Source organism: Gymnoscopelus braueri (assembly GCF_963280865.1).
Source record: "Gymnoscopelus braueri genome assembly, chromosome: 21".
NCBI classification, from domain to species: domain Eukaryota; kingdom Metazoa; phylum Chordata; class Actinopteri; order Myctophiformes; family Myctophidae; genus Gymnoscopelus; species Gymnoscopelus braueri.
This window is the reverse complement of record NC_137623.1, coordinates 37,956,499-37,979,693: the sequence shown is the minus strand read 5'-3', so window position 1 is coordinate 37,979,693 and position 23,195 is coordinate 37,956,499. Positions and strand designations below refer to the sequence as shown.

Here is a 23,195-nt window from a genome sequence, read left to right as displayed (position 1 = left end):
CTTTTACTTCTACTCCACTACATCAGAGACTTTTTTTTTTTTGTACTTTTACTGCAATTATTTGAAAACCTTAGTTATAGTTACTTTGCAGATTTAGAGTATTATTACACAACCACTTCAGTCCTATATATAGGCTACATTTAGGCCATCTGAAAATAGCAGATCTACAATGTGAGCTTGTAGATCTGCTATTTTCAAAAGATTTTTATACATTTGAAAACATGTGAAACGGGACATTCTGCATAATGAATAGCCCATACTTTCTACTTTTGGTACTTTAAGTACATTTTGATATGATATCAATACTTTTGTACTTTTACTCAAGTACATTTTTAATTCCGGACATTCACTTGTAACAGAGTTTTTCTACATTGCAGTAACTATTTAAGTTAAAAAAATGGAGTACATTTTCGACCACTGTGTGTGTGTGTGTGTGCGTGTGTGTGTGTGTGTGTGTGTGTGTGTGTGTGTGTGTGTGTGTGTGTGTGTGTGTGTGTGTGCGTGTGTGTGTGTGTGTGTGTGTGTGTGTGTGTATGTGTGTGTGCATGCCTGCCTGCATGCAAGTGTGTGTGTGTGCGTGCGTGCATGCGTGCGTGCGTCAGTGAGACATGTGGAACAGAATACCATAGTAGTGGTGGCTCTGCAATGCATTTTAGGATCTCATAACAGTGTCTTTCTTCTCTGGCCCCTCCCACTGCAGAGGACAGCCCAGACGCTCCTTATATGGAAACACACATCCTGTTATAGGGCTACATCTCGCTACTGTATCCACTCACTCACTCACACTCACACAGACGCTCAGAGCGCAAGGAGGAACAACTCCAATCACAACCGCTCATTCAAGTCGAGAATCCGTTATAACCTGTAGCTTTTATTCCTGGATCCTTTTTTCTGATCATCAGAGGATCCTATAACGTCGGACCAGCGCATTATATATTCTACTGATCATTATTTATTTGGCTCAGTGCAACAGATCGTCTCATAGGAGAGGAGATCTAGTCTGCTGTGACCTCTGAAGATCCCACCTGAATCCAGACACACCTTTGCAGGATTTCTTCTTTTTTTTTGCTAGAAAAAGGGAGATAAAAAAAGAAAAACAGAAAAATGCTGAAAATTGGAGTAACCTCTCTGGCACTCTTTGTCAGTGTGTTTTTCTTCACAACTCTAGTTGCAGGTGAGTTCCACAGAAATACGCCAGACTATTGAGAAAATAGTAGCTTATTTGTCTACATAATTATTTAAGGAAGGCAGTGGTGTAAAGTAACAAAGTACATTTACTCAAATACTGCACTTTACTGTATTTTTTACTTTACTGGAGTATTTCCAATTTTCAATACTTTTACTTCTACTCCACTACATCTCAAAGGCAAATATTGTACTTTTTACTCCACTATAATTATTTAAAAACTTTAGTTACATTGTAGATTGATTATTGATAATTATTATTCAGATATACTTTGGCAATTTGAAAATAGCAGATCTACAAGCTCACAACACTACACGCAATCTTATACATTTTTGTGAAAAGGGACATTCTGCATAATGAGTACTTTATACCTTTGATACTTTAAGTATATTTTGATGCCAATACGTTTGTACTTTTACTCAAGTACATTTTGAATACCAGACTTTTACTTGTAACAGAGTAGTTCTATATTGCAGTATTGATACTTTTACTTTAGTAAAAAAAATGAATACTTTTTCCACCACTGCAGACCATTGAGAAAAGAGTAGCCTATTATTTGTCTACATATTTAAGGAAAGGTCATGTGCATTTTCCAGATTATGTTGGTCTATAATACATGAATCCTTGATTCAATGCACTGTTGTGGCAAATATTAGCTAGATCTAGAAGTCACGTAGGCCTATAGCTATTTTATCTACCGGTAATAGCTGCCACTCTCATTGCATTTTGCATGACGTCTTATTCCATTTTGCAGGTTCCTATCCCAAGGCACAAAATGTCACTTGGCAATCTACCAACTTCAAAACGCTGCTTACGTGGGAACCTAAACCAACTACTGAGTATTCCTACACGGTAGAATTTTCTGTGTAAGTATTAAGTAATCTATAATGTCATTTTAGATTTAATAGGCTAACTAATTGTGAGCAACAATAAATCAGCCATTTGTTTTCCCAGTCTTAAATGAAATCATGTGCACATCAGACTTGCCCAGGCAGGCATCCTTGTGAGGGAGATTAATCCTCAAGATGGAGAGCGGTAGAGTGTGATGAGGAGACTCCCTTATTGATCCACTAAAAGCTTTTACTGGAATGTCCAGTTTAGGTCATAGATGTACCGTCACCTTCCTATAACCAATTAAGCATCTCCTTTACCAGCCTTGCTAAATTAAGAGAAACCAAATCAATAGTGGAGGAATTGTCGGCTTCTTCATCTAAACTTACATACAAATAAATTGATCTTCTTCAGAGAAAATAAACTTTTAGATTTTTTTGAAGTTATTGACTGGGAGCCAGTTACGTTTACAGTGTGCGGATTCTATTTATTTGTACCTGCTGTGGTCAGGTTGTCCTGCACCTGTTTTATAGCTCTTTTTTTCCTTGAACCACTTAAACCCTACTGTATATGGTTGACCGGGCACTATGCTCAACGCTATATCTTTTCTGTTGTCTGTGATTGTGTGAGTTTTCTTCCTCACAATACGGATAGCTGGGCTTTAAGCTGTTAACTTAATCTAAGCCTAAGCATATTTTCCTACATCGGTTGTTTTTTGTTTTGTTTTCTTGCATAGGCACGTAACACGATTTCTAAATGTTTTCCTCTGATCTTCGTTCATCCAGGGTCAACCAGGACCGGGAGAAGAACAAGTTCTGCATCCGAACCGCGGAGACCATGTGTGACCTGACCAACTCCCTGACCAAACTGAATGCCTCGTATTCGGCCGTTATCCTGTCGGAGCCCCCGCTGGGGGAGACCTCCGACCTCATCGAGTTCCCACACACCCGCTCGCCTGGCTTCTGCCCCTACACAGACAGTGAGTGTCACCCCGCAAAAAATGTTGATACGCAGCCACATGGGTCCACAAACGTGCCTGTACGCAATGCATTCTTCTCTCTCGTGCCTAAAAATACCCCAGGACACGTTGGTATTCGAAGGCATTGTTTCACAACAGTTCAGTTCTGCTGCAGACAACACAAAAGATTCAACCTCTAGATTGTGGATGAGCACACAAACACAAACACCCATGCAGGGAATTCTGCATGCCAGCATAAACACATGAGACAAAGCAAACAAGAGTTTCTGTAAAAAAAAAAGAACACAAAAAAAGACTTCCAATCTCTGATACTGATACTTGCATATCGGTCGATACAGAGTACTGATAAGATAACACATTTAGAAAAAAATCTAGGAATAAGTAATAATTCCCTTAATAATGGTCCAAGTGTAACAATAATGTAAATAGTACAGTAAGAGTATAAAACTGCAGTGCAGCATCAGCTGAAGCTTTCAAAATACAAAATAATTGTAATACTGTAAATTAAATATCAGAGACTGGTATACTCGCCGATTCCGATACCAGCATTTTAAGGCAGTATCGGCAGCTTGTACGATACTAGCAGCATCGATGTTGGACCGACTCTAATCATCACAACCTTTGTTTCCAGCCGATATAGGTAGTCCTGACTTCAATATCGTGCAGGACCTCAAGATCGTGAAGGGCAAGAGGACGATCACCCTGAACGTAAGCGACCCTAAAACAGCCCTGTCCAAAGACAACAGGCCGCTGACCATCCGAGACGTCTTCGGAGATGACCTTCAGTACAAAGTCACCTACAGGAAAGCAAAGAGCACCGGCCAGGTGAGCGTTAAAGAGTGTTCATTTTTTACCTAGGCCTACCCTGAAGAGCAAGACATTATAGAACAGTGTTTCTCAATGTCGGGTCCAGGGACCACCAAGAGCTACTTGTAGGTCTGTAACTCTGTCTCTGAGAGTGTACACAGTGGTGGAAAAAGTACTCAAATTCTTTACTTAAGTAAAAGTACCAATACTGCAATATAGAAATACTCTGTTACAAATAAAAGTCCAGAATTCAAAATTTACTTGAGTAAAAGTACAAAAGTATTGGCATCAAAATGTACTTAAAGTACCAAAAGTAAAAGTACAAAAATATTTGAAAATAGCCGATCTACAAGCTCACAACGCGCCGCGACGCGTTGCGACGCGTTGTGAGCTTGTAGATCGGCTATTTTCAAATAGCCTAGGTATAAAATACGGATAAAGTGGTGAATGTATGTTTCATAAAATCATAATTTATATCTGAAAAGTAACTGGTAACTAAAGTTTTCAAATAATTGTAGTGGAGTAAAAGTACAATATTTGCCTCTGAGATGTAGTGGAGTAGAAGTAAAAGTATTGGAAATTGGAAATACTCCAGTAAAGTACAAATACCTCAAAATTGTACTTAAGTACAGTACTGTACATGTACTTTCCACCACTGTACACATGGAACCAAATGGACCCGTAACGGTGCGTTCACACGGGCCGGATACAAAGATACCAAAACACACAGCATCTTTGTCGCTGTGTCGCTTTGTATCCGTGTTGCTCAATACGGTCGTTGACGTCATCAATCATCATCATCGGAGCTACAGTTGTAGTTTTGTATCTCTCTTTGTATCCGGAAGTTGAACCCAGCTCAACTAGAATTTGTAGCTAGAGCTACAGCTACAAACGTCGGATGTATCTTTGTCTTCATGCCGCTGGCTTCCATTGAAAATGAATGGTAGCATGTATCTTTTATTATCTGCCCGTGTGAACGCACCATTAGGGTTCCACTTGTACACTCCCAGAGTTAAATTACCACTGAGCAGTTTACAGTGTAGATTGTGATAAAGAAAAATAATTGGGGTTCCGTGGCCTCATGCATATCTTTACGACTGGAGGTCCTTGAATTTAAAAAAGGTTGAGAAGGAACTATTATAGGACGTCATTATAAAGCTACTTTGAGTACTGAGAAAAGTAGCATATAAATCTAAGGTATGTTTATTATTATTATTCAAAGCAAGCAGAGAGATGCTTCCTCTCAAGCAAGCAGAGATTTCTTTCCAGACGCAAAGGGAAGGACTCTTGTAAACATTTCGTCAGAGCTGTGGGGGGTGCAGTGATGCTTTTCCTGTAAAGCCGGAGGAAGTTCTTTTTCTACATGGAAGATGAAAATAGAAAGCTACTATCTGATTAAATTGACATTAAATTCAGGAGATCCTTTCCAGTTTCAACAATTTAGGCCAGGGCATTAAATTGCATGCTATTGTAGTCTGTCTGTCTGTCTGTCTATCTAGTATAGCATGTACTGTATATACAATAATAAACACAATAATTAATAGAAGATAAGCCAATATGCTTTTGAAGTGTTACGTACATGCTATGAAGTGTTAAATCATATGATGGTGTTATGTGGCAATTGCGATGCATTGTGAATCTTTAGTTTGGCTATTTGTGACAATTTGTGATAATTCTTTACTATAAATCTCGCCCAAATTATGGACGCCATGCAGGTTGAAAGTGGTTTTAGTGTCTAACCATTGTGTGTCCTTCCGCAGAAAATGCACACCTCCAAGTCCAGTGAGATTGAGCTGATGGGATTGGACAAAGGAGAGAGCTACTGTTTCCAGGTGCAGGCCTACATCCCCAGCCGCATGGCAAAGAATGGCAAACAGCTGGGCATGTTGAGCCTTCCCAAGTGCTCCCACAATGACAACACGTCCTTCTTTGAAGGTAAGGAGGAGGACCACATGAACCACTTAAACTCGAACCACTAGACCTGAGTTGGCTTTCTACTTGGACCACTTTTCCCCCCCCCCATCTCTACACTCTTTGCCAAAAATTGCAGATCTACAAGCTCATAAAAACGTTGAAGATTTTGGAAACTTTTGGGAAACTTCTACAGTAATTCTCTCAGGATCATGCAGAGCTCATGAGTTTCCATAAAAGGGGAAGTGGACGCTTTCGTCATCCATCGAGTCCATTGTGGTATAGAGGAAATGTATTTAGAGAGGGGAGAACAGAGGGATTCCCATTATGGATGTTGCAACCAAGTGAATATTTACTTACCCTATAAATGTAAGAGGCTAGACGTCTATATACGATGTCTCGTGTAGCTACTGTAATCTCGCAAACCACTGGACTGATCAGTGCCACATTTCTTGTGCACACTACCAGCAGGCCAGAGAAGCACCTCCACGCATTGTTTTAACATATGGTTTACATTCTTTTGAAATAACTCAACCCGCAGGTCCCATATGGATCTCGAGATTCACATGAATCAATTTTTATTTTCCTGGAAATTACAGTACTTCTGAAGAACTCAGGTCATTTTATATTACTAGACTTTCACAATCGTTATCAGGAGTCACATTTCTGAACCCCTTCGTACATAGCAAAATCCTCTACGTTAGCTCAAGTCTGAGAGTGCTAAAATGGACCCCCAATAGCGTAGTAGGCTAATGGATCTCCAAGGGCCATTATTACGCTCTCAGAGTTAAGTTAACATGGAGAATTTTGCTTTAAATCAGAACATCAGATGAAATATAAATTAATTAAACTCGCTGTCCCTGCTTAATAGGTTATATTTTGTACAGAATGTTCTGGACTGGAATCTTTTACAAAAGTTGGGGCGGAGGGAAATCTAGAGCCACTGCTGTGTGCTGATGAAAACCAGTGCTGGGTTATTATGTGCAATTAAGGAGGGGACAGATAGAGATGCTTTCAGCACTTTTCTGATGAGCTCCGGTGAAAAGGTTGCCTCGCCCAAATGTTTTATCCAGGTGATAAGACATCGTCTCTGTCGGGTGGAAACCTCATATGTCCAAAACTGATACTTTTCAGGATTCAAATTCAAAAGCAGCAAAAGTAGCAGATCGACAAGCTCAAATTTCGAGCTGGCCAGATCTGATACTTTCTTTTGATGCTTCTGTGACAGCAACGATATGAAACTGCGGTTCTTCCACACACACACACGCACGCAAGGACGCACACACATACACACACACACACACACGATCAGAGTTAGGTCAGCAGTTCTTTCAATGGTCAACGGGAAGTTGAGCGTGGGAGTAGATGAGTCGCTCAACACTCTGTTTGGACTAAATGAATATGATGCTACTCAGCAATTGTCCCTGAACGTGTGTGTGTGTGTGTGTGTGTGTGTGTGTGTGTGTGTGTGTGTGTGTGTGTGTGTGTGTGTGTGGGGGGGGGGGGGCGGGTGGTGAACTGGGTGAACTTGGTGAATGTGCGTGAGTTTATACTCGTCAGCAGCATGTGTGCAACCACATTTTTTCAGTCTAATCAATACTTGCACATATAACCATGAGTTGAAATGTACAATAAAGAGAATATTTATGTTTACATATAGTAGTTATAAATTCAGCTCCACGCTAAGGTGGTAACCACTTACGCCCAGTATACTTTGTTGTATGCCGGATAACAAAAATAGCCGATCTACAAGCTCACAACGTGACTCGATGCGACACGTTATGAGCTTTTAGATATGCCAATAGATTTGCCATTTTCCTGATTTCTTTTGCCTATAATGCCCAACATGGGTGACACAACTTCAAAGTAGTTCAAAACAACTTGAAAGTAGTTCAAAACAACTTGAAAGTAGTTCAAAACAACTTGAAAGTAGTTCAAAACAACTTGAAAGTAGTTCAAAACAACTTCAAAGTCAAGACAGTCAGTTTAAAATACGTTCTTCGTGTCTGTCTTGCAGAGAACTTGAAAATACAACATTTTAGATTTATGTGTTGGCTATTCAAAAATAGATCTACAAGCTCACAGCGCTCCACTTCGTGCCGCGCTGCGAGCTTGTACATCTGCTATTTTTGAACGTTTTTTGAGAAATCTTGAAAGCGTGACAACTACTGATTTAGAAGGTATTTGTAATAGTTGAAAGTAGTTTAAAGACAGTCGGTTTAAAATACTTTCTCCGCGTCTGTCTTGCAGAGTTCTCGGTCGGTGTGATCGCCGGTGGCATCCTCCTCATCCTGGCTGTGGTTCTGACCATCATCGGCGTGGGCGTGTGCTGCGTCAGGCGCACGAGGAACAGAGACAACCCGAGGAAGGTGGAAGTGGAGCCTCTGAACGTGTGATCCAGAGGAGCACGCCTGTCCGTGTGTGCACGTACGCCACACGCACATTTATGGGAATATGTACAAGGTACAGCTGGACTGGACCCAACCATTGGGAGGAATTGGGCGGGGGTTGTGGGGAGGGGGGGCACAGCCCCCAGGTCGACATTCCACTGTCAACACACTGGAAGTGAAACCTAGTTTGTTTTGTGTTTTTTGTTTCTGGGAAACAACCTTAATGAATAGCCTATGTTAGACATATGTAATGCTCATTGAATGCTGCAGAAAGACATGGACCAGGGGAAAGTACTGTATATGCAGTATATTATCGTTGTTGGGCAGAAACCTCTTATCTCCATATTCTGACTTTTTGTGTTTTTTTTCCGTAAATGAACGCCCTACTTGATCTTACTACAGCGTCACACAAAAGCCTCAAAAGTAGCAGACACAAGCTTGAAACGTGGCGTGAAGCGACGAGTTTTGAGCTTGTAGATCTGATACTTTTGCTACTTTTGAATTTGAATCCTGAAAAGTAACAGTTTTGGACATATGAGGTTTCCACCCAAAAGAGACGAAATATATGATTCAATCATAACACTCCACAACTATTTATGAGATTTATTGCACAAATGCTGCTCGGGGCCGGAACTATATTCTATTTTTTTTTTGGTGACTGGTACTACTTCTGCTGATTTTGACTTTTGATAAACTATATTAACCGTATTTATTTATTATTTCCATTTGCCTTGTGGTTACTATAACTTGAAATGAATGTTGGGAAAATAGAGTATAATGATTGTGGGAGACTGGTGAACGATTACACTATCATGCGAAATCAAAAGCTAGTATATTTTATTTTTGTATTAAGATTGCTAATTTATTGTGTTTTACCTGCCGTTTGTAAATGTTGCCCTTTTTATAGATATATTTTATGCTTCAAAGGAGCTTTGGGGATCAGTTTGTTATTTGCTGAAAAATGTTAAGAATATGTTATTCATGAGTGTATTATTTAAATCTTCACAGAAACTACAAAACGAACAATGTGTTATGTACGTTATCTGGATATGTGAACACTGTAAAATGATCGTGTTTGATGTTTTATATCACTTTAAGTAGATAACAAACTAGACCATAATAAAATACTCAAGAAATGAAGAATTCTCCACTTTCCCTTTGTGTTTCAATTTAATCTGACATTCTTTCATCGCGGCAGAGCTTTTTGGCTTCATCAAAATCCAACACTTGTTACATAATCAAAAAGGAGTGTTATTCTAAGCAGACTCCCTCCTTCATGTTTAATAACAGATTTTAATCAGCATTCCCATGATAAAACAAACAAACAAACAAACAAACAGCTCACTGTTGCCCTCTGCAGGTCACCAGTGAGATGATTCACATAATAAGGTGTCCCCTGAGAAAAATGTTTCTTTGAGGTTTGGCGGGATTAGTGCAATGAAAAGAGACATGCTAAATGTTTGTATCTGTGCTCCACACACACCCACACTCTCAACTCAAAGTGGTGTTCGGGGACCCCGAAAGGGTCCTTAAGCGGCTACCAGGGGGTCCCCAGCATAAGCATCACAATCAATTTTAACCACTGTCTTCAACCATATTTTATGCTTTGGCTATTCAAAAATAGCAGATCTACAAGCTCTGTGAGCTTGTCTTCTGGGGTTCCCTGGCACAAAATCTGTTCAGATGGGGGGACCGCAGCCAAATACATACAGTATCAATTTGGGGGTCCTTGACATGAACATTTTTCAGAACCACTGAGTGAAATGTGTTGTCAAATATTATAGTTTCCGTTTAGCCAGTTGTGCCCGGTAGACACACTTGCCATCGGTCTGTAAGAAGCTGACGGTCATTTGCTGCGCCGTGACCTCAAAGTAAGCCAGTCCTCCGGACGCGTTGTTGGCCGGGCTGGAGAACTTCTGCCAGGAGCGTGGAACGCTGTCCCTGTGATGGGTGGAGGGGTCGCTTTCCACCCCACTCCCACTGACCACGTAGGAGCTCCCATCATCCTCTCTGATGAACTGTTGAAGGTACAGATGTAGAGTGGACTGTTCTCACACACACGTATGCACTTTGGTTGAACACAGGTTTGACTGTATGCTCATTTTAAAGGGTATAGGGTGATAAATAATTAAATAAAGTGATACAGCATTATCATTACGTTTTTTTTTATTGACACCTCAAAAACGTTCTTATATCATAACTCAGGGCTGGGATTTGGATGTTGAATGTATTTGGTGATAAAAAAAAAGAAAGGGCACACCAGCACTTCCAAAAAACAACAATACGGCATATAATATCACATGTAACTTCTATAAACAGTTACTCGTATGTCAAACTCTGATTCAAAGTTGTTCCATAGGCTACCAAGTTCAAAACAGTCACTCTGTCAGTGTTGTATTGCAGTATATTTGCAGTGTATGCTTATATTTATAAGCATACACAAGTGACATAAAAATCAGTGCATTACAGTAATATGGTGTGAGAATACAACACGTGGTAGACTAGTTAGTACACACCTGCAGATCATGATCGTGGCCGCACAGATAGACAGTGACGGCATATTTCTTCAGCAGGGGTCTGAGACGGTCCAGCAGACATCGGGACGGACCGTGGTGGCCGATGGACCACACAGGGTAGTGACCAGCCACCACCACATACTCTGACCTGTCACATTGTCACAATTTAGCAACCAGACACTCTCCCAGAGTTGACCATTATTAATCACTTTCGATCTGGCATATCCCTATTATGAGCATATCATTATACAGTAGGTGAAACCTACCATAAAGTACATAGGCATTAAGTGGTTAGAAGCCAAAGTAGTTCAGCATACAGTAAATCGTTGCTTATCTCCACATTCTAACCTTTTGTGTTTTTTCGTAAATTAATGCCCTGGTCTACTTGATCACACTACACGTCACACAAAAGCATCAAAAGTAACAGATCTACAAGCTCGAAACACGGCACGAAGCGACACGTTTTGAGCTTGTCGATCTGCTGCTTTTGCTGTTTTTGAATTTGAATCCTGAAAAGTTACAGTTTTGGACATATGAGGTTTCCACCCGACAGAGACGATACAGTATATGACATTATTACATTACATACACTTCAATCACATATCTCTGCTGAAGTTAGAGTTAACTATACTGTTGCACTTCAATAGTGAGCTGATGTAGTGCAGTGCTAAGATGGTGGAATAAACAATGCATTCCAGTATCATCTGGAATGCTGACCTGTCATCAGCAGCAAAGTCAATTAGAAGCCGAAGACAGAAGACTTGTTTGGGGATAAGAATCAGAGCCAAACAAATGAGGAGTCATCACAATGTGAGCTTTGTTCCATGTGGTTGGTACCTTGGCAACGTTAATATCAGCACACCAGCTCATGTGGTCTAATCCCTATTATGGGTACCTTAAGTGAGCTCATGTCAAACTATTTAAATGACATATTGGAGAACACCCTGTTAAAGAGAGAGCATGGCAGGAACAATGCCTGCTGTCAGCACCACACCTAGCTCTCATTGCTGTCCTAATTTATCAACATAAACCTGCAATCATGTCCCCCACACAAGTGGCCATAGCTGAATGGGTAGAGAGGCCGCCTGGGAAGCAGAAGGTCCCAGGTTCCATTTCCAGTCCCGGCAATGTGTTGATGTGTCCCTGAACAAGACACTTAACCCCCAACTGACCCCCTGCGCTCAAGTCTGACCACTTAGGCAGCAATCAGCTGGGTGAGGCTATTTTTGCAAAACTACATTTTAAAATAAAAAACATCCCAAAATAGGGATCAACAATTAATTGAAAGTGGTTTTAAGTGTTGCCTCATGGTGCATATTACACATCCACCAGATACCTTTTACCTAAATACCTTATACCTGATGATGGTTTCATGTGTTGTAACTCTTACATAAGGGTGTCACAGTCACAGCTCACAGGAATCATTGGAATGTCCATGCGAGTGTTCAGAAACTCGCCGGTCATTTTGGGATCTTGAATAAAAATGCCCTAGAATCTATCACGCTCTTTGGTTGCAGATTTAAACCACAATTCTTTGCTTTCTTTCCCTCTCGAGCGTGAAAGAATGTAGTCTGTGGTCACTGGTCAGTAGTCATTTAGCCCAGCAGTAATCCTTTGTTTGTGGTTTCACCAAACTGCCGTCACGGACAGACAGACAGGCACAAAGTGCACCCAGAAAGCACTGTGTTCTGCCTACTTGTGTGGAACAAGGCACAGAGTGGGTCAGTTGTGTGTGTGCCAGTGCCAACACAACACGTCTCCAGTGTGTTAGGCGATGGGCCTGAGTGTAAACAATGTTATCTATCTGGATTATGGAGCCTGTTTCATGGCCTCACTACAAATCTATGTGCTGACTTAAGCCTGAGTTATACTTGATGTTATACTGGTGTCGTGCACCGATGCGACGCAGGGTGAACTTGAACTTGATCTTTTGGTGTGCAACACAGCGTGCAACCAAGTATAAACCCGGCATTAAAGTGTTCTGGGCCAGCAGTTCTTATCCCCAGAACGGACCTCCTGACCTAACAGATAGAAAGGGCCCTAGACATTTTTCTAAGGGCAGCATTAATGGTGTCGACAGAAGGTCAAGGTCAACAACCGTTCAAATCCCAGATGGGTTATTTTTGAGAATTTGAATGCGAGAAACTCTTTCCTAACACCTTCAGCCGAGACGGAATAGTACAAGTTAAGGTGATCGCGCCTTTGCAAGCTTCGCCCGCCCCACCCCCCCTAGGCTACGGAATACTCTCCTCTTAGACCTCAGAACTGTGAACTCTGTGGACATCTTCAAAAGACTGTTAAGGACTCAGATCTGTTCAAACAGGCTTTTACATAGCTCCTTGTGATGACAGCTCTGTGTGTTGAGACATCTCCCTTAATTAGTTTGTTTTCTTTAACTCTTTTTGGTTGATTTGTTATACAGTAGGTTCGCCTACGTTACGCCGATCCGACCGATATGTCTGAGTCATATAGTGTCGGCGGCTTCGAGTCCCTTTTGTGCTCATATGGAGATCTCTAGATCTGTCTACCTGTGCCCCTTTTATGCCCATATATGGAGATCCCCGATCTCCATCATAGTCATAGTGACATGCCTATATGTGGGTATCGGGTTTGTTTATGGTTATGTCTGAGTCAGAGTGACGTCAGAGTTCCGCCGGTCGGCCAGTCCTCCCTTAAGCCAATTTTAATATAATAGGATGGTGATTGTTTTATTCTGTCTTTGATTCTTTTATTGATATGCTTGTGAAGCACTTTGTGACTATCAATGTCTGTGAAAGGTGCCCTACAAATACATTTTACTTACTTACTTACTACTGTATATTCATGACTGAAACATGACTTAACATGACATTTGACATCAACTCACATTTCCCGGCCCATTATTGTTGTAGAAGAGTGGGTGATGTATTAAAGATCGTAGGCTTCTGTAGATCTGTACATTTTCTTAATGCAATCTTACCACAGATTAGGTTCTTTTTTTTAAAAGGCTAATGCATCATTACTAATTGCTTAATATCTGTAGTACTTTCATTGAGTCTCTGCTACCACCTAGTGGCACCGACCGGGATAGTCCTGCTCATCTGTTCAGTGTAACAACATGGACCAGGGAGACTTACTTGGTGTTTGCCAGTGTGTCACCGATCCATTCCCACTGCTTCTCTGCTGCTTTAGGATCCTGAGGTCCTTTAGGCTGCAGTTCATCATAGGTGTTCCCACACAGTATCACCGTGTCAATCATTAAGACAGACACCAACACGTTGGTGTGTGGAACGGTGAACAGCAGGTCATAGTAGAGGGCTGGGTAGTTCCTATGAAGCAAACACAGTAGGTTAGTAGAGGTGGTCATAGGACCACAATGGAAACAAGTCCCTAGGACTTTTTTGTGTTATCCTATTCAAATCAAACTTTATTTATATAGCACGTTTACAACAGCGAGCTGACCAAAGTGCTGTACATGGTTAAAACAAAAACAATTCAAACGCATCAAAACAAAAGAAAAACATCAACAGATAACATGCATTAACACGTAGCAAAATGAGCAAAAGTTAAAAACAAATGAGGTAAACTCAAATGCAATTAAAGCCAGGGAAAACAGATGGGTTTTAAGTAGGGCCCAATTGACTGGGTAGATCTGATAGGGAGAGGCAGACTATTCCAGAGTCTGGGGACCGCAGCTGCAAACGCACAGTCACCTCTGCTCTTTCTATTAGTCTTGTGAACGACCAGCTACAGCTTGTCAGCAGACCTCAGAGCCCAGGCTGGGATGTAAGGTTAAACGAGCGCAGAGAGGTACTGTATGGCGGAGCCAGCCCATTTAGTGATTTATAAGTAAATAAAATCACCTTAGCCCCTAATGTCTGACTGTATCACGTGCCGTTTACATTTCTGACTAATGAAGTATTCAAATCAATCAATCAAAAACCCGACATCCCTATTTTGAGTATACCATTATAGGCAAACATTTAAACATTTTTTAATAGTAAATAGCAGATCTACAGGCGCACGACGCATTGCATTGCGATGCATTGTGAGCTTGTAGATCAGCTATTTTTGACATATCTTGTGGAACAGAACTCTGTTGCAACCACCTGGATGTGCACCTGGGTCCCCTGCATGGGTAACCAAGCATCTAGTGCTCAGTCCCAGGGGAATCCTCACCCGCCCCTCGTCCGAGGGAGAACATTTTGCCTTCTATTCAACATCATCTCTATATGGGTCCTCACTAATGCTCTGCTCACTATGGCAGTGGTTCCCAAACTGAGGGTCGGTTTCAGGGGGTCCCCAGCAAAAATAGTTAATGTAGCATCACAACCATTTGAACCACTTTCTCCAATTATATGGCTATTCAAAAATAGCAGATCTACAAGCTCACAGCGAGCTTGTACATCTACTATTTTTGAACATTTTTTTAAAAACATCGAAAATGTTTGGAAACTTTTGAACAATTGAGATTTTTTTTTAAACACAAATCTTCTCTTCTGGGGATCCCTGGCACAAAACATTCTCAGTTGGGGGGTCCCGCGGCCAAGTACATATCAATTTGGGGGTCCTTGGCACGAAAAGGTTTGAGAACTACTGGGTTAAAGCATCTAGTTCAAATTGTGCCTGATAGTTCAAATAGTGACAAATAAAACAAAATAATCAAATCTGTCCAGTTTGTTATTTACCATCTGTGGGATCTGTTGGAGTAAGCCATCTGTGCCGAGATGTTCCCCCTGTGGTCGTGGTTGCCTCCAACCAGGTACCAGGGGATGTTGAGCAGTGACGCATGAGAGAAAACATTCTCAAATGTTTGCTGTTGGAGGAAACGGGAGTTAAAGGTAGGGTAAGTGATATGTTTTTTAGGTTAAAGCACTACATTCTGATAGTACTCATTGCTATAGAGTGTTTGTTCAGTAACAGGAGTCTCCCCAGTCTCTCCAGCTCTTTGATAAACAGAAAATACATTTCTATCAATCAGAAGAGAGTAGGCATACCCATTTTCAACCCTTTAAGACCTGGAGACCTGAGCTAAAAAAGCATTATTTTACACTTTGGCTATTCAAAAATAGCAGATATACAAGCTCGTAGCGCAGCACCGAGTGCCGCGCTACGAGCTTGTAGATCTGCTATTTTTGAAAAATCGTGAAAATGTGTGCAAATTAATATATTTATATTGTTTTAAAGCGATAATTTTTTACTCAAATCTTTGCTTCTGGGGGTCCTTGGAACAACATATTTTAGATGGGGGTCCGCGGTCAAATAAATATCATTTTGGGGGTCCTTGACATGAAAAAGTTTTGAGAACCACTGACATAGCATCATACGTTTTTTCAAACAACTGTTCGCATTTAGGAGACATTTTGTAGAATCGGCTTCAGGTCTTAATGGGTTAAATTATATAGTGTTCCAGTTCCAATTTTGTCTGTTCTTTTCTTTGCATTTCACTTGTTTATCCTGTATCCTGACTGAGTTCTCTATCCTGATTGGATAGAATAGGTATCCCGACCTGAAAATGCATTTTCTGTTTACTAAAAGAGCTGCAGAGACTGGGAGAGTTACTGAACAAACACTCTAACGCAATACTATCAGAATATAGAGCTATTCAACACTTATTTCAACACAGTGGTGGGAAGTAACTAAGTGCATTTACTTAGTGTTATTAGTGTTACTTATTTATTTACACTGTGGTATTGCTACTTTTACTCCAGTAAAAACTCTGAGAGTACTTCTTCCACCACTGCTGAGAAGTGAGAAGAACATGGATTCATGCAGTGATGGAAGAAGTACTCTATTTTACTTGAGTAAAAGTATCAATACTGCAATGTAGATATACTCTGTTACAAGTAGAAGTCCTGTAATAAAAATGTAATTGAGTAAAAGTACAAAAGCGTCGCCATCAAAATGTACTTGAAGTACGAAAAGTAAAAGTACTCATTGTGCAGAATGTCCCATTTCACAAGTTCAAAATGTATAAAAATATTTTATTTTTAAATGGCTGAAATGTATATAGGGCTGAAGTGGTTAGTGTGTTTTGTTATAATAATCAAAATCTACAAAGTAACTAGTAACTACATTTTTTCAAATAATTGCAGTGGCGTAAAAGTATAATATTTGCCTCTGAGATGTAGTGGAGTAGAAGTACTGAAAATTGGAAATACTCCAGTAGTGGAGTAGAAGTACTGAAAATTGGAAAGACTCCAGTAAAGTAAAAAATACCCCAAAATTGTACTGAAGTACAGTACTTGAGTAAATGTACTTGAAGAAGAAGTGAGAACATGGATTCATGTCGACAAAAAAGTGATTCACTGTCAATTGTCTGCCACAAGGGGGCAGTAGTTCCACTCTGTGTGGAAGAGCCAGTCAAGAGGCCCTCTCGGGGTGAAAGCAGTTGAATGACCACACATGCCCTCTATCTCTGTTCTGTTGAGAACTTGTTGCACCTAACACAACTTGTCCAACTGCCAAAGGTTGCACCACACACACATCTCAACAGACCACATTCTCTAGATAACATTATGAAAGCTCTTTCATTTCTGCATTGTAGGCCTTGCACCGCTGGCGTAGCGGTCCAGGCAGGCACCTAGGCTCAATGTAACCTGACGGCGCGTTGTGGGTTCGAGTCCCGATCCAGAAAGCCTTTGCTGCATGTCACTCCCATCTCTCTCCCCATTTCCTGTGAAGAGAGATGGGGAGAGAGATTTCCCCCCCAGAAGAAAAGATTCTGTTTTGTACTGAAGGGAGTTCCATATTTTCACTCCAACTTGCAAGCTCCATGTCGTTGCTGTCGGGCAGAAACCTCTTATCTCCATATTCTAACTTGTGTTTTTTTTTCATAAATCAACGCCCTACTTGATCATACTACAGCGTCGCACAAAAGCATCAAAAGTAGCGGATCTTCGCGCCGCGTTTTGAGCTTGTAGATCTGCTACTTTTGCCGTTTTTGAATTTGAATCCTGAAAGTAACAGTTTTGGACATATTCAAATACATGTCGTCATGTTGCAATATGCTCAAGGCTGGACCCACATCCCAGTATCTGTTAATCCTATAGGCTATAACTGCATTTAACAATATAATTATAGTTAACGTTATAGTTATAATGCTTGGTGTGACCGGCCCATATCACATAACTGTAGGCCTATCTATGCCCGGCATCCCGTTTGTACCACATTTGTCAGTTCCTGTTCCTGCCGTCTCGCTCACTTCTGTATCAGTCATCATAACTCAACTCTCATCTCTTCCGGACACATTTTAATGTGTCCGGAAAAAGTACAGTATAATGTTAATTGTGCAAAAAAGTTTCAGACCATGTCGTGTGACACTACTGTAGCCTGCCATGCTGTCATCTAGTTCTCTGATGTTATTGTACAATCACACACATACGGTGTACAGTAGTACGCAGTGGTGGACAATGTACTCAACTCCAAGACTTGAGTCAAAGTACAGATACCCCATGTCAAATAGGCTATTACTCCACTACAAGTCAAAGTTGCTCAGTCAAATTGGTACTTGAGTTTAAGTAATGGAGTATTTGCTTTTAAAAGTACTTAAAGCTGCACAATGGAACTTTCCTCTTCTACCCCAGATTTGAACCCGGTTTCCTGCGCAAGTGCTGAAATGTTTCACCATTGAGCTAATAGAGCCCGCCTGCTTGCTCAAGGGATACATTGATTCTTGACCATCGGGTAAAGAATTGGGTCAGATCCTGTGTCTGGGTGAGACATGACCTTTGACACCATCTAAATGTCTCAATAATAGAGCAGGGATATAAAGACAACCGCCCCAATAGTATAAGTTACTGTTGGAGACGGAGACGCGCGTTTGCGTGTGCTCCAAACAAATTCAGAGAACAAACTAAGATAAACGGAGACAAACAAATCGAAATGACATATAAGTGTTATCAAATTGAAGAGTATTAAATATGAGTGACGGAGGTGATAAGATATCGCTCAGAAGTGCTAAAAAAGACACGGCTCTAAACGATATGTCGGTCATGGAAGAGCTGAAGAAACTAAATGAGAAAATGGACCAGACACGCTGCTCGCTGGAGAAGACATTTAAAGACAAAATTGAACAAATGGGTTCCTCTCTGGAGAAACAACTTGATGGTAAAATCAACAGTCTGCGTGACTCGATGGTTACACTGGTAAAGCAGAACCAAGACGACATGAGAGCAGAACTGCAAAAAAAACAAAGCGAGATTCAAGCCAATGTGGATATGGAAATCGGGCACGTAATTGCGAGAATCGACCAGGTGGAAGCCAACTTTAACAATAAAGTTAAACGTGCAGAATTCGACCCCGATGTTTCCATCGTTATCTCGGGCCTGCTGTTTGAAGATGGTGAGGATCTTATGCAGAGAATGAACGCGCTGCTGGCTGAGGGGCTGCGGTGCGACCCGGTACCGGTGATTGTTGCCGTGAAACGGCTGGTACCGAGAGGACGGGGCCCGGGGCTGATTAAGATGGAACTGAACACAACTGGAGATAAAGTGGCAGTGTTGAGACAAAAAAGGGAGCTTAAGGACAACACGACGTTTGGCAAGGTCTCTATTAGATCAGCCAAATCACACACTGAACGTCTGATCGATCTCAACTTCAGAACTATCCTTGAAGAGATGCCATCGGGAAAGGACTTCTTCATCAACGGGAATGGCCGAGTAATGAGACGGGACACTGGACGTGGACGTGAACCTGACCGCTCCGGAGTTGTCAGGGTCGTGGCGTCAGAGAAAAAAGGAGAGAAGTGAGCCGCGTCTACAACCACACAGATTGATGCCAAAAATCTCTCTTTAATCCACTGGAATGTAAACGGATGGACAGACAAGAACCGTGAGTTAAGAACTGTGATTTTAAATCACCTACGACCAGACATAATCTCATTAAATGAAACTCATTTAACGGGAGAGGCTTCTATTGACTTGGAGTCATAGCTAAAACAAAGATCCTGAGGGATATGGGTTTCTCTACCTACTCCAAACTATACCAGGCTTGTGTGTGTCCAGTGTTGGATTACGTAGCAGGAGTGTGGGGATTTAAACAATATCCTAAAAGTGAGGCTGTCCACAATAGAGCAATGCGGTACTTCTTGGGAGTACACAAATTTACGCCAACCCTGGCCATCATGGGAGATATGGGGTGGGAACCCAATGAGGTACGGTGGAGTGAGCACATGGTACGTTTGTGGAATAGAATACTGGGGCTGAACACCAATAGAATTGTAAGAAAGGTCTTCGAGTGGGACATTTTGATCAAGGGCGCATGGGCTACGGACATGTATGCCATTCTTTTGAGAGCAGGATATGAAGACCATTTTTATAATAAAGAAAAAGTAGAGACTATGGTAATAAAATAAACTATTTTTCAACAAATAAAGGACAGATGGGCTCTGGATATATGGTGTAAACCAAAGCTCCGTACTTATTGTGAGATAAAGCATGTCTATTGTCCAGAAAATTATGTATTGTATCATTTGTCAAAAAAAGAAACGAAGCCTATGTGCTCAAATCAGGGCTGGCATACTTGGTCTTCATATTGAGACGGGTAGATATGTAGGCACGGTTGAGGAGGATAGATTATGTGGTTTGTGTGATCTTAATGAAATTGAAAATGAAATGCATTTTGTTTTGTATTGTCCATTCTACAACTCTATCAGGCAGAGACTTTTTAATAAGGTAGATCCTAAATATGAACTTGTGTGGTTGGAGGATTCAGAGAAACTGAAATGTCTCTTTCAACATGATATTTTTTCATTTGCTTCATTTCTTGACAAGGCCTGGTCAATGAGGAGGAGGGCCATTTATATGTAAAATGGCATTGTCTTTTTTTGTTCTTATTTTGTTCATATAAGTACTATACGCATGTTTTATTTAAGTGGTATGTTATAAGGAAGGACGTAATATGAACAGGAAGGACTGTTAATGGACTGTTAATGTCTTGTTTTCTTTTTGTATAATGTGTCATATAATCCCATATGGGATGGGCCAAAATGGTGGCATGACACGAAAATAAAATTTAATTCATTCATTCATTCATACTGTATATTGTATTAATAGCTTACTCCACCATACAGATTGGACGAAATTACATTTTATTCATTAAAAAAAGTTACACCGCTCAATGTAAGTATTCAAATGTGCAAACTACGATGTTAATTTTCTGTTTAATAACAAATCATTTCTATATTGAAATGTAGACCCCCCCCCCCCCCCCCACACACACACACACACACATCGTGTCGCGGGTTCGACTCCCAAACCCGACGACCTTTGTGTCTGTGTGTCCCCCTCATCTCTCTGATGAGTCCTATCAATAAAGGCATTAAAAAGGCCCAAAAATATCTTGAAAAAAAAAAAAAAGGGTTGTGAGCTTATAAATCAGCTATACTTTCACAATTACTTTAAATAGGGCTTAAGTGGTTAATTCATAATGCATTTCCTCTGTGTCGGGGGGGAAACCTCATTATGTCCAAAACTGTTACTTTTCAGGATTCAAATTCAAAAACAATCAAAAGTACAAGTTCAAAACGTTGTCACTTTGTGCCGCGTTTCGAGCTTGCAGGTCTACCATTTTTGATACTTTTGTGTGACGCTGTGGTATGATCAAGTAGGCCGTTAATTTATTAAAAAAAACACAAACAGTTAGAATATGGAGATTAGAGGTTTCAGCCCGACAGCAAAGATTGGTGTAAGTTGCGGTCCGTGGTCAGTGTTGCCAGATTCTGTGAGAGAAACAAGCAACCAGGTCTAGGAAAACCAGCCCAAAAGCAGCGACTATGGGCCACATGAGCACTTTAACATATACATCAGCTATTTGAAAATAGCAGATCTACAAGCTCACAACGCGTCGCGATGCGACGCGTTGTGAGCTTGTAGATCGGCTATTTTCAAACAAAATATTGCGGGGAAATTATAATAAGCAGATCTGGCAACCCTGTCAGTGGTAGGCTAAATGAGCATGATGGCTCAAAATGGCTGGAGTTGTCATTATGTCAACAACAGAAAAGGTAATAAATCACAGAGCTATAGTAGGTTCATCTTGGTATACGTGTGTTGGGGTGTGTGGACTAGCCTTGAAGCGCGGGTCGTCCACGTCCCTGACCCCGCTGTAGTAGAAGTGGTCCCCCAGGCTGAGGACCATGTCTAGGCCAGCGTTCTGGGCCAGCCAATCGGCCTCCGCCGCGACGGCCTTCTCGTGATGGGTATAAAAGGGAGGAAACGGAGAGCCACCCCAGTCCCCCAGACCAATGAAACGCAGTGGTACTGTAGAAAACCAAACAAAAAACACAGGTTATCTTTGCTGTCGGGCAGAAAACCTCTCATCTCCATATTCTAACTTTTTGTGTTTTTCCGTAAATTAACGCCCTACTTGATCATACTGCAGCGTCACACAAAAGCATCAAGAGTAGAAGGTCTATAAGCTCGAAACGCAGCTCGAAACGCAGCGCGAAGCGACACGTTTCGAGCTTGTAGATCTGCTACTTTTGCCATTTTTGAATAAGTAACAGTTTTGGATGAGGTTTCCACCCGACAGAGACGTTATGTTTTTGCATTTCAAGGCGTGGTTCCAATAGGGGCAGATGAGGGGTCTAGATGAGGGTCTGTGTGTCTGTGGCTTATCTGCCACTGGACCAGTCAGCACTGCCTATATAGGTCAAGGAAGTACATCTTCGAATTCGAAAAGTATTATTGTAAACGTTGTATACTTTTTGAAATATTTAACTTTTTTAAACTTTCATACTGGAATTCAATGGTCCATATTTGGAAGTAAATATGTCACAATGGTATGACATCAGTGTCAACATGACGTCTGAGATCCACATACTGTAGAAGCCACGGTGGAAATAATGTATTGAAAACATCAAGCAAATGCATTGATAAAGTAAGTTCTTTAAGGATAATGAAGATGACAAATAATCCTATGAATTATGAAAACAAAATGACATTTTTGTCAGCTGCAGACTGTAAGTACAGTTCTTACCTTGTTCCAGAGGATGGCTAAGATGCAATGTGGCCTGGAAGCAGCACATAAACAGCACAAAATTCATCCGGTCCATTGCCGTTTCAACCTGTCATTTTCTATAGTCAACTAACAAAACAGTCCATGTGTCACTAGGACAGAGAACCAGACACTTACTTTCAGTTTTGCTGTCATAAAGTTTTGTGGTTTGTAATATCGCTTCCTGTTTTGTGCTGTGTGAGCAGCAACGCGCTGGATGTCAGCTGATCAGCCGATGCTTGTTAATATTATCTACGCTCAATAAACAAAGAGCAACTCAGACATGTCATCAACTCTTGATAACAATAGGAGTCGCATGGGCCCCTCCTTGGCATTTTCAGTGAAAAGCAAGTGCCTGATGGGTTACATTCCATATGTCTGCCTTTTGATACACATTTTAAATATCCTTATGTCGACTTAAACTGCAGGATATCCCATGATATTTAAATGAAATTAAAAAGAACAATATCACATGGTATTCCAAAGCATGACTTTACAGTTGTGACACTGTCATTTTAACAACAATCTACAATGTCAAGAGTAAAAGACTCATTTGGGTTAAGAGTGGAATTTTGTGAGCACAAACCTCATACATAAAT

The 23,195-nt window shown here is 41.0% G+C and overlaps 2 protein-coding genes across 2 annotated transcripts; one reads left to right on the top strand and one right to left on the bottom strand.

Moving 5' to 3' along the window:
- The first annotated feature begins 787 nt into the window (after window positions 1–787).
- f3a (coagulation factor III, tissue factor a) lies at window positions 788–9,247 on the top strand. Its single transcript, XM_080418162.1, has 6 exons — window positions 788–1,174; window positions 1,941–2,052; window positions 2,803–2,996; window positions 3,628–3,821; window positions 5,564–5,738; window positions 7,965–9,247. The coding sequence occupies exons 1-6, from the start codon at window positions 1,105–1,107 to the stop codon at window positions 8,108–8,110; spliced, it is 891 nt and encodes a 296-aa protein (XP_080274288.1). The 5' UTR covers window positions 788–1,104; the 3' UTR covers window positions 8,111–9,247.
- Window positions 9,248–9,255: 8 nt separating this feature from the next.
- Window positions 9,256–22,740, bottom strand: LOC308077469 (tartrate-resistant acid phosphatase type 5-like). Its single transcript, XM_080418161.1, has 6 exons — window positions 22,579–22,740; window positions 21,670–21,860; window positions 15,288–15,415; window positions 13,737–13,928; window positions 10,621–10,768; window positions 9,256–10,122 (listed from the first exon to the last, which is right to left on the bottom strand). The coding sequence occupies exons 1-6, from the start codon at window positions 22,652–22,654 to the stop codon at window positions 9,883–9,885; spliced, it is 975 nt and encodes a 324-aa protein (XP_080274287.1). The 5' UTR covers window positions 22,655–22,740; the 3' UTR covers window positions 9,256–9,882.
- Window positions 22,741–23,195: the final 455 nt, after the last annotated feature.